Source organism: Leptosomus discolor, chromosome 3 (genome assembly GCF_034619465.1).
Source record: "Leptosomus discolor isolate bLepDis1 chromosome 3, bLepDis1.hap2, whole genome shotgun sequence".
In the NCBI taxonomy this organism is placed as follows: Eukaryota; Metazoa; Chordata; class Aves; order Leptosomiformes; family Leptosomidae; genus Leptosomus; species Leptosomus discolor.
Genome location: NC_141393.1, coordinates 57,130,362 through 57,142,941, shown reverse-complemented (window position 1 = coordinate 57,142,941; position 12,580 = coordinate 57,130,362). Strand labels below are relative to the sequence as shown.

Sequence of the window (12,580 nt, the reverse complement as noted above, 5' to 3'; positions counted from 1 at the left end):
AGAACATTTCACAATGTTCATAAGGCTTGTAGATGTTTTGACCAGACATAAGATTTCCTATTGATAGTATTAAATGCTTTGGAATGAAATGTTTTGGGTTTTCCATCTGTAGGCTGTCTGAGATGTCAGCAGCCAATATGACCGGCTCTTTCCCTTTTAGTCTATAAATAAAAGGCAGCTTGTTTAACTGATCTTGCAGCAGAGAGCAGAGGTGTATATTAATGAGCTTTCTCTAATGGCACACTGGACCTATTTAGCACTATAACTGTGAAGGCTTCTCTTTTTCAGTCATAACTCATTTCCTAAGAAAATGTCAGTTATTGCTTCACCTTATGGCCTGAGCTGTTTAGTTTGTAGTTTATTTCTTCTGATCTGTACCACTGACAGATATTCTAGACATGACTGTGATTAAGTATGCTTATGAAAATGGTAAACATCTGATGATATAAAGCCTCTTGGGAGTATGCTGTTCTTTCTGCACGGCAATATTCTCAGGTGCATTCAAAGTATAATATGGAAGCAAAGAAAAAGCATTTTAAGCAATTACGGTTATTAGATTAAATCGTTTTGTTAGGAAGATTGTGATGTGTTTAGATCACTGTGAGATAATGTAGTGTTTTCATAAATATGCCTTTTAAATGCATGATATTGCAGCAGTTACACTCCAGTGAGATTTTAGTGTAAAATAAAAGTAATGGATGTATTTCCATAAGGCAATGAACTAATTTGGTCTTGTAAATTTCTGCAGCATATTTTTTCCTGGTAGAAGCCCTATTCTAGAAGCAACAGTAGTTATAAAATCCAGTAATTGCATCATGCTATTTACTGTAATCATGTGGTGTTGTTTTGTGTCTGTGCTCAGATGTGTGTAGCATAGCAGTGTCTGAAGCACACATTAACAGTCTCACAATAAAGACAAAAGTAGCAATTGCAAAATAATTATTTTTATTGATGAACTTGTTTAAGAGCTCTGTTGACATTTACAGACTTTGAGGATCATGCAGCGTTTGTTACAGTTATCCCAGGCATCAAACGTCAACAAAATGTTTAAGACTGTAGGATTAAGCAGTGACAGATTGGGGCCAGATGTCTGGGAGATACTGTAAGTAGCCTTCTCAGTTGATCAGATAGCTCTTGCCATCCTAAAGCCCTTTGGAAATTGAACATTTGTTCTTTGTGGTTGAAGCTGAGACACTTGTGGGATTGATGGATCTTCCTGGAGGTTGTTTGAAAAGGAGAATGCGCACCCCATTTCTTCAGGAGTAGTTTTATTCAGTGTATATATGAATATAAATACACTGCAAGTGGCAAGGGTAGGTGGAAGGGTTAGAAGTGTTGGTGAGTAGCAATGATGCCCAAGAATTACCTTACAGTTTCCTCAGCAACCCAGTTGAAGTTATCTTGTCCTTGTACAACTATACAGCTGAGATACTGTAGAGGAGCAGTGCTCTTTCCATCTGTGGACTTGTGGGGAGAAACTGCAAGGGACACAGTCAGCAGATCCAGCAAGAAATGACAGAGCTGGAATAGGTTTTCCTGGAGTCCTTCAAAGTGCAGACCTTTCTGCAGCTCAGAGTGGATTCTCTCAGCCCCATGCTTTTCAGCTCTTTGCACCAACTCCCTTCCTCCCTCCCTCTCAGGCCTTTCACCTTCACCTTTGTACATCACCTTCCCCTCTTCTTGCCACTTACCAGCAAGGTTCTTGCTTCCACTCCTTCTCCGTTGATTTTCTTCCTGTTTAGCCAGCTCTACCTTTAGCAACCCCACCTCCTTGAAAATGTGAGCGCTGGAGTCATATTGTTCTCTTTGCTGGTGTATTCTCCCACCTTACATGTTTACACTGAATTTATCACAGCATTGTGACTGTCCCACTATCTGCAGTCCATCTTAATAGAGCTGGATAATACAAATAATACAAATTAGGAAATAATAGTATAAATGACAAAAGCCCTAAAAGTCCAGGCATATGTGGTAGTGTAGGAACGTTACTGCTGAAGGCATTAGACATTTGGATTGTATGTTGGTACCAAAAAAAGGCTGTTGACCACAGTAAAAGGGTAGTAAACCGTATTTGTTTGAGTGTTGTTGTGCATTGTAGCTCTGAGCATTTATGGTAGGGCCTGTTCCTTCTCTTCCTGAAGTCTCAATCCAGAAAACTCTTAAACATATGTGCTTTCATGTGTTTTAAATTAAGCTCGTGTTTAGATGTTGTAGGACATTTGCCATTGGAATTTTTGCTACTGACATCAATGAGAATGGAGCTGGACCTTTAATTAGTTTGGATTATTCTGCATACTTTCCTACTTTGCATTAAGCTGTAGATATGGAGCTGAAGACTGGTAATCTGTTAGAAAAACATTCTGAGGGTCAAGATCCTTCATTCGTGACTGAATAGCTGAGAAGTTACTTCTGTGATCTAACGGGTCTTCCAGGCCTGAGACAACATGGAGACAAGAAGGATCTTGTGGAGTGTCACTGTAGTGCTTCTGGTGCCAATGGGGTGTAAAGTGTGCCAAAGACCCAAAACCAAGGAACATTGTTATATAATGCCCTTCTGGGCTAGGTTTCTGATGTCTGTATGTGCGAAACAGAAACTCCTTTAGAGAGATGAGTGGAGCAGGTAGAAAGGACTCATGACAGAGTCAGGGGAGAGTCTGCTCAGTTCGGGAGGAAGGAATGGCACACGTGGCGGGACAGCATGAACAACTGAAGGGGGAAGCTTGGTCTTCCTGCTCACCTGGGATGCAGGTGAATGAGGTGGCAGCGCTGAGCTGCAAAATAATTTTGTAGCCTGTGGGCCTAATTCTCACCTTACCTTGTGGTTACATATTGGCGAGTGAAACTGAGAAGAGCTGGTCTGTTGATCTGAAAATGAAAGGGATATTGGTTCGAAGGGGATGATACAACACTGTGCACAAAACAGTAATCAAAGGAGACTGAAGAAAGGGGAGAGGGAGAGGGAGAAGAGAGGAAGCTGGGGAACAAAGTGGAAACAAGTGATCTTTAGGACCTCAGAAAATTTAATCCGTTTACCAGTCTGGCTTTGTGGAATGTCTTACGAGGACTGTGAATTTGCCAAACTCTGCTTTATTTTTCATGGACTTCAGCATATTTGCACATTTCAGATTGCTTTGTTCTGAATCCTTGCCAGATTCTTAGTGATGATGAAGAAGAAAGTTTGTTTCTTTTTAAGCCTTGGTGGCTTGGTCACTTCCAGAACTCCCCTGCCTCCCTGCATCAGCTCAAGGGTTCAGAGGGGAGTCATGGCCAAACAAACTTCAAAGACGTAGACTGCATGTCTCCAGGTGACTCAGTGGATCTATCATGATAGTTGTGATGGGGAAAGATGGAAATACGTACATATCAGATAGTTGTCTGCACACATAGACCCAAATATGCCATTCAGACAGAAGTATCTGCCCAGGGCAGTAAAATATTTAGGGCAGTAAAAGCCATAGTGATCCACTCATGTGTGAGTGGCTGCAAAAGGCAGAAATTTGCAGTCTGCCAGGAAACCCTCTGGTGGGTGCCCGTGTGTTGGAGTGCATCCGTGTGTTTAATTTGTAGTGTGCAGAGCTGATGTGCATCCAAAGACAGAGCACAGCCTGCAAACTGAAGCACTAGCTGGAGAATCCAGATCACTTTGTTCGCTGTGTTGAGGTACACAAAACACACTGGTCTGAGCCAGATGTGATGGACCTTTCTCTAAAACCAGTTTAAATTGCCTTTGTCAGGCACCAGGAGATCAGGTGCCTCCAGTTTACAGCATCTTCTAGGCTCCATCTGCATCTGCTCTCCCTTCCCATCCCTCTGCCTGCAATGCTGGATGCAACAGCTGAGTCAGAAGTTTGCATACACTGACGTGTGTAAGAGGTGTAGGTGTAACAAACAGAATGTGACAGGGATTGGCAAGGCGGTGATTTCTGTGGCGCCATCTGAGGAACCACAGGTAGTGAGTGGAAAGCTGCTGAACAGAACCTTGACTCAGCAGAAGGCAGTGACAAAACATTCACTGATTTTGTGAGGGTCAGGATTTTTCTCTTTATGAACAAGAATCAAACAAAAACACCTGGCTTCTGGAAATAGTGGTTTTAAGATACACCTGCCTTCTTTCAGAATTGTTGTTAGTGTTGATATGAGGGTGAATTGGGTTGTGTTTCTCAAACACATTCTTGGAGATCTCAGATCATAGAGGAACCAGGTTTTTGTCTGTAGAGAGACACTAGAAATTCTGCAGTGCCCTGAAGCTGCAGTGCAGAGTGGGCAAAGTATATGCATGCCATCACAGACGAGTATGTGTACACCTAAGTATATGTAAACATGCATAAGTACATGAGTGCGTTTATGGGTTTGGTGGTGCCTGAATATGCATATGCATCTATTTGTGCTCACCTGAGTTAGTTCCCAAAGCCCATCCTAGCAACAGTGCCGCGACTGCAGTCACCTGTTGTCTGTAACACTGAAACTTAACAGTGAGCAATGCAAAACGCACTGCCGTTGGCCTAGTAGCTGGAAATTTTACTTATCTATTTATTCAGATTTAATTTGAAACAGTGACTTCCGTTATGAATGCTATGCAGCATTTTATTACTGAGTTCTCTAATGAAACGGGTGCTTAAGAAGTCACAATTGCTCAGGTTACTGGTTGTATAAGTGCTGAGAAAGATCTGAATGATATGGGCAGTAAAGAAAAGGGTGCAGGGTAACAGCAGGGTTCCTTTGGATTGATCTCCAAATGGATCAGGTCTTCTTGTAATAGTATGTGCTCATTGCTCCAGTGTATAGTATTTCAGACACCTGAAACCAGGTTCTTACCCACCACAAATAGCTTCTCTTGCTCTCTGTCTGTAGCAGCTAATTGTTACTGCCTGCAGTCGTTCCTGTGCCAATTAACATCGAAGAGAACTCATCAGAACACTCGTTCTTTCTTTAAAGTTTCTGTTCCGACACCATGTCTTTAAGCGTTCAGTACTGTAGACAGAATGTGTGAGATATTTATAGCCCTTGTATTATTATTGAGCTACACACCATGTCTTCAGTGACAGATTAAATTCACAGCACAAAATGTTGTGTTTCACCCATAAATTTCAACAGATGTTTGAATGTTGGTTGATTTATTGCATGTCCAACTTGGATCTTACACTGTTCTCATTGTGGCTGCACATGGTTTATTTAATAGTACTTTACAACAATTTTTTTGTGGCATTTTTCAGTTTGAAGGGTGCAACAAGGCATTTTCTAGGCTTGAGAACCTTAAGATTCACCTCCGGAGTCATACTGGGGAGAAGCCATACCTGTGTCAGCATCCTGGCTGCCAGAAAGCTTTCAGCAACTCCAGTGACCGGGCAAAGCATCAGCGAACACACCTGGATACTGTAAGCATGATTTCATACTGGGAGTTGTGCTGAGTTTCCCAATGCTGCTTGTACACTGTCTGTTCTGCAACTGGAGGGTGACTTTGCCTTTTCATGAGAAGCATCTTAGGAAACTCAGCTGTAGGCAACTGTGCTTTTGTTTTGAATTGTGTGTGCTTTGAGAAATGGGAAAGCCTTGATCACAGAAAGGCAAGTTCAGCTGTCTTACTCATGCTGAGGAGTAAGTTACTCGAGACTAGGTTACTCAGGAATAAGTTACTCAGCAAACTCTGCCATTGTTCTTGTTCCAGGAAGAGGCAGCAGCAGTAGAATAAGGTATACTATGAGTGAAAGCTGAGTCATGGCTGCTGTAGTAAATGTGTGTCATTGTCTTGCTCCCTGTGCTGTGTTGCTTCAGTAAAGTCTGTTCTGAATGAATGCAAAAGCAGTTCGGACATCTCAGTGGGAGGTAAATGCATCTCAGTTTTGGACATAATTTTGTAAAGGTAAAAATACATCTGTCCTATAACTATATGAAATTTGTGAACTACCCACCATCAGAATTAACTGTAAGAAACAAATTCTTTTCTTACGTACAGTTGGTGGATTCTGGCTCAACTCTACAAGTCTTCTCACTTGTCTTGCAGAGAAAATGGGAGCCTGTCTAGTGTCTTAGGCTCTAATAAAGTTAAATCACCATATTATGGGGAAAGAAATAGACAGCTTTGCAGACCAGTTGAGTTCTCAGCATAAAGCTTGTAAAGAATAACAGGCAGAGTTGTTCCTTTGTCTTTTTCAAAGAAGTGAATATATGGTTTAACGTTTGGCTAAGTGTTTATGGGGCAGAACTTCTGAGTTTAATTGATACTTACTTTTTAAGCAGTTACACATTTCAGACAGTGCAGCATTAAGGAATGTCTAATGTACATTATGCCTTGCAAAAACAAGCAAGTAAGAGAAGCGAGTCAGTCACATTTTCCAAACCAAAGCACACTTAGAATAACAATGTTTTATTTATGTGAAAGTCAACCTGAGATATTTGAATTTGTAATTAGTTCTAAAATGTGTCTTTTATGAAGGGGGATATAATAAAATGGGTGCACGGTTTTGAAATGTAATTGCTTGAATCTAATAGATATATTTTTATTAGCCAGTCACGAATGGAATGCCATTTATTACTTCGGAAAGAGAATACATTTACTAAAATGAGCAAAAATTCTTATATCTGTTGATCTGTGCATTATTGAAGACAAATCTCTTAACTTTCTATTTTCTTTTCTTCTCCCTCTATCTCTGTCTTTATTATCTGAAATGCTCATAAATCAGGAAAAAGGTACAGTAATAATTTTCTACTAACTTTCTTAAATGTCTAAAAACATCCTCCATGCCATTCTGTTGCAGGTTCTTTACAACTGTTTCTGTAGTCCTATAACACAGTAACTAACTGCCACTTACCTGGTTGAATTGAAGTCCAATGGCTTAGCGTGGTGTATTGTGCGCTTACGTGAATGTGAAAAACAACAGAGCGACAGGATGGTGCTGCTGTGAAGCCTGAACATTGCATTAGCTCAGTGGACAAAATAAGTGCCTGGAATGTCAAAGCAAATAGCCACGAACCCTTTTAAGGGTAGTTAGATTTTCGTCTAGTTTCCCTGTCACTAATTTAAATGACTCTATCACTAATTTGAATGACAACAATGATTTGAAAAATACTCTGCTAGTTTTTCTGCTAAGGGATTTGTTAAAGTTTTCCATAGTTTTTCCTCAGGTGTCAGTTCTCTGTGTTCCAGACACTCTCAATAAATCTGCTTTGCCCTGTAACTTTCTGGGTAGGTGCTGTGTTAGCCTGTAAGGTCCTGAGTTGGTGAATGATTCTATTATTCCTTCAGAAATTTCCTGCTGGCTGGACAGAGCAGCAATACTTATCCTCTGGAGGTACTTACAAAGAAAAGGGGTTTATATAGACTGCTTGTCCTTACTTGAGTGCATTTGGAATCAGTTTTAAAGCTTCTCAATGTAGGTCACTCCATCATTTATCTTCTCCAAAAGGAGAACCTGTAAATCATTTCAGAGACTTACTGGTGTATGCTACTTTGATCGAATCTCTATTAAATCATCTGGAAGTAGATCCTTCTCCTGGGTAGAAGCAGAACAAAGGGAACATATCTGTCCTTGTGGTAAAAAGGGCCTGTCATCACTCCTCTAGGAGCAGAGCTTGTTTAGAGGACCTCACAGTCACTTCCAAAACCGGTGGGTTTTCTTCCCTTTGGTACATCCTTGTTCTGAAACTGAAGGGATTAAAGAACGTGACACTAAGGTCATGATAAACGAGTTTTCTACTTTTGGGAAGACACCAAAAGGACTTTCTAGTCCAAGTGAGAAGGCTAAGGTAATGTTGACAGATGAGGCAAGAAAACAGAGAAAAAAGGAATGTTCCGCTCAGCTTTAAAACTTGGTGAGCGCTGCCGTACAGCACTGTTTTGCTGTCACTTAAGTTAGTGGTTACTTAATAACAAGTGCTGGAGTCCCTTTGTTCAACTTGGTAATTGCACGCTCATTTGGAGGTTGGACTGTGACAGAGGCGATGTTTCATTTGTTGGGAGCAGGCATAACTAAGAGAAGAACTTGGTGAGGCTTCCAGTCATTGGGACTCCAGAATCAGTGGTTAAATTGGAGCATCCTTATTTATTTAATTATTTTCTTTTCCTATGAGAAGACTGTACTGGAACTGCCTGCTCACACCCAGGGGCTTTTCCCAGGAGACAGTGCTCCTACTGTGACACGTAGAAGTGGCAAGCTCTGCCGCATGCCCAAATCAGCTGGAAAGGTCTTCCCGACAGAATCAACAATAGTGGATTTTTCTTTCTGTATTGATTTACTCAGGTGTTAATGTTTGCTGCAGGTAGTTTGGTTAGGAGTTATAAAAAGAAAGATACTGCTGCTGTCACTCAAAACAGGAACAAGATATGACAGAAACCAAATGCGTGCTATGCCACAAGTTTTGCTCTGCCGCATAGGAACAGTTGTTGTAAAAACTCTCTAAATCAGAACTCAAAACTAGAGCTTCTGTATTTGTAATTATACTGGGTGATCTCATGATCATTGTGTCTCCTGTGAAGGCTAGAAAAAAGCAATGCTCTCAAAACCCATCCAGTTACATCTCAATAGCATTTCATTCAGCCCAGTAATCAATATCTGACATGACAGTATAGATGTGTCAAGTGCTGTCAGTGCTTGCCCAGAGTGCAAAGTCAGAGCGATCAATGCGGTTCTTCCGTTTGCATCATGTCTGCCTTATGTACGTAGAGGGGCCAGAGCAAGTCTGGAAACAGCAAACAGAGCAAACAGCTCAGGCTTAACACTGTGTTTCACAGAAACAGCCATCCTTCAGCACTCTGTGTGTTGACTGTACAGATGCAGAGGAATATGAAATCTTTTCTCTTTCCTCCCGTTTACAGAAACCTTATGCCTGTCAGATTCCTGGCTGCTCCAAACGCTACACCGACCCCAGCTCTCTGCGCAAGCATGTGAAAGCTCATTCAGCCAAGGAACAACAGGTGCGTAAGAAGGTAAGACCCACCAGGCAAAAAGTGACACATCTCCAGATCTCCTCAATATAGTTGCTTTTAATTTATCTTTAGTTTATGTATTTTCAAATCAGAGTTCTTCAGCAATATCACTAGAAGAAAATTTAAGTTGCGCTGGTTTTCCTGTTGGTTTTTAATCACTCCTGTTAACCAGACCACTTCATAGTTTTAGACTTTCAAGGCTAACTACCCGGTAATTTCACTTTGCCCTACACTTTCTCTCCAAGCATTTCTTTCCTGTTCATCTTTCATACACAAGCCCAAATTCCACTGTCATTCACGTAACGTGTCCATGCATTGAGTCTCTGCAATCAGCTAGTAAATGCATGTTGGCAGATCATCTAAAACACAAATGAAACTAAGCCAGGATACTATGGAAATGTCATATATAAGGATATATATAAGGAGCCATATAAGGAGCACTTATAATAGATGAGAATGAAAACCCCTACTTTTCCCACCACATCTGTATTTTAAATGCATTTATAAATCATTCCAAACCCAGACTGCTAGTTATGTTTTCACTGCTGTTCAATTCAAATAATCATTTTGGTTTCTGTGGGCTAAACCCTGAGATCATTATTAAATAGTGATGCTTGCGGGCGCTAGCCCAGGATCAGAGACATGTTTATTAGCCATTTGTACACACAGTTTTTAAAAAGATGATTGGGACCCCACAGAGCTGGTCTGTGACAGAACAGACCATGAGCATACTTCAAGCCCAGGAGTGGAAGGGAATGCAAGCCTTAGCAAGCAATTAGTTAGTTCATTAAGCAGCAGTGACGTCTTCCCCCAGCTGCCTCACCGATGCCAAGAGCATGATGGATGAGACAGCAAGGCATGTTTAAAGGATGGAGGACAGAGCAGAAATGACAGCTTGGCAAGATAGAGCTAGGGAGCAGCTAGTTTGGGAAGATGTCAAAGGTAAGAACTAGAGTGACTGGAGAGCAGAGAGCAACATGTGGAAAGAAGAGACAATAGCAGAACCCAGGTGATTGTAGTTGCAGAATTTGGGATGAGCCCTGGAGAAGTGATGGATGTTGAAAAGGCCTAATTTTCTTGATCGAATACAACTGTGATGAGTTCATACTGATTTGTCCTTGTGTCAGCCATGCCCCCTGTCTTACACCCCTTCCTTCCCGCTACTTCTCAGCATGAATTATATCCCCTACAGTTTTTACCTGGCTAGTTTCCCCAGTCTGAACTTAGTCCCCTTTCCTAGGACATTCGTCTCTCCCCCAGTTCTTCCATAACCCTTCTCTGCGTCAGGTGCGTGCTGAGTGACAGTTTCTAGAACACCAGTGTCCAGAGTTGTGCACACAAGTTCAAAGAGTCAGTCAAGAAACACTCATTACATGCTGAGCTTTGTGCCTGGGAGTAGCACCGTTCATACCCAGCACCCATCTAGATGTCCACGGAATCAAGTTGTCTCTGCCTTGATCAGGTCCAGTCAGAACTCTCCTTTAGCCTGGCAGGACTGGAAAAGACCACCTAGTTTTCAAGCCCAATTCTGTATTACGAGGCCGTGTGATTTCACTACAGCTCTCTAGAAGGTTCCACAGGGTGTGCTGTGCACACGCCTCCCACGCCACAGGTCGCATAATTCCCAGTGCTTCCTTAGAGCAACCTTTAGGTCTTAATGAGAGGAGGAGTCAGAAAGCCATAGCAGTAATTGCCCACAGAAAGAGGTTGACTGTGGCACCAAAGTCTTTTGCAATAGCAAGATCTTTGCAACAGGTAGATTTTGTTACATGAAATTCTCAGCTGATTGTGGAAAGCAACTGTGCTCCCTAGTCGAAAGGAGAGAGCCCCCAATCTTTCCTTCCTGTGGCTGCTAAAATACTTCTTGGGGGAAGGAATGAATTATTTCCTAATACCGAACAGGAGTATCATTTGTTCAGCCCTGTGTGTTGGGCTGAGTGCATTAATGTGCTAACATCCTTTACACTTGGACAAAGGAACAGTCCCCACTGTTACACCCTGTCACCTGCTGAGGCCTATTTCCAGTTCTACGGGGGAAGGCGGGAAAAAACTAAATCCAAACTTTGCATTAAGGGGCACAAAGTACTTCCTGCGTAAGCAGCAGGAGGCCTTAAGGATAGGATCAATGCAGGACAAATGTGGTACACGCAAATTGCAAACTCAGGCTTCTTGGATGTACCAAGATGTCAAATATCCAGGGTTTCATATCTCTTAATCTCCTAGCTTGAGGGATTTTCCTGCATGCATATACATACCCTCCCATAGACTTATCAAGTCTATCTTAAAATAACGTTAGTTCCTTGCCTCCCACACCTTATTTGGTAGACCACTCTAAATCTGCACTCCTCCATCTTCAGATTTCCTGTCTCATTTATCCATGATAACTTTATGAATACTTGATCCTGTGTCTTTTTTTCTTGAACTTAAAAGGCATCTGAAAAAGTAGCAGATTTAAAGTGCATTTTGATCAGGCTCTCCTAAAAGGGACCAAAGCAAATCTGACTTATAAAGAAACTGCCCAAATATTTCACTTAAACGTATTACAGGGAAAAAAAAACAACTTTCAGAACTAAGTAAAACTCAGTGTTACTGAAATGGTGAGAGTCTACTTTGGAAAAAAGGGGAAAAGACTGTTTATACTCAGTTGCTCATTTTTGGTTATAGCTCGGCAAAAGCAGTTGTCGGTTGGTATCAGCTTCCCAGGAGTTCTGAGTGGAAATGACTTAGCCAAGAAAGGAAAATTAACAGGCTGCTCTGCCCACATCTCTTGGTTGAGATATGCTACCAAAATGTGCCATCTCTGATGTAAAATAAAATGCTGGAGCTTTGACTTAAGGAATCCTGAATATTTAGTTCGTAGCCTAGAGGATGACTGCAGTGGTAATATTTTGTTGTTCTGAAAGGCTTTGCAAGAACAAAATAGGAGAAAGTTAGCTGTTAATTTAGTAGTAGTTTAAGTTTAATTGGCTGCAGATGCACTTTGTGATCCAAATGTTAGATGTTTATCTTGAACCAACAAATGGCTGTATAGCAGAATTCTAAATAGGTTTGCCTGGACCTTTCTATTTAGAATAACCAGACCCAGGGGAGATCGGTATGCAAAACTGTAAACGTAAAGACAATAACTATTTATTAATGGCTATAGAATATGATGGCTGTTTGTGTAATGTGAGCACGATATTATGACAAAAGCTTGGCAACGTCAGCGTGTTTGAAAGAGAATTAGAAATGCTTTTCTTTCTTAATTCTCCTCTCCTGCTGTTTTTAATATGATCGACATTGTGGTTTTCAAGAGTTTGCTTCAGACGCTTTTGCCAGAGCTTTAATTTACATGGAGAACAGCTGACGTATCGGTGATACCTCTTACACATTACTGACAGCGTATTATTCCATCAGTTCTAATCTGATAAGCGCAAATGCTTTTCTTTCCCTATCAAATGTCTTTCCAAGTGTCACAGCTACAGGGTGATGCAATCCTTTTGCCACAGAACCCAGGAAACCACAGAAAGCCTGAAAATATGCAATTAAATTACTCAGGAAGGTTTGAAGAAACACAGGTACATTATTTTCTGAAGCAAATTGCTGGCGATTTAAGATTAACACACTTGTGTGCTTGACAAAACCAACATTATCTCTAATAAAAATACCAAGTAATAG

At 41.2% G+C, this 12,580-nt stretch overlaps 1 protein-coding gene across 1 annotated transcript in view; it reads left to right on the top strand.

Annotated features, from left to right (window-relative positions):
* Window positions 1-12,580, top strand: part of GLIS1 (GLIS family zinc finger 1) — a 205,284-nt gene that overhangs the window by 157,287 nt on the left and 35,417 nt on the right. The window contains exons 4-5 of the mRNA XM_086462927.1: window positions 5,214-5,375; window positions 8,813-8,923. Coding sequence (XP_086319053.1) covers window positions 5,214-5,375; window positions 8,813-8,923 — 273 coding nt within the window. The remainder of the gene's footprint in view (window positions 1-5,213; window positions 5,376-8,812; window positions 8,924-12,580) is intronic.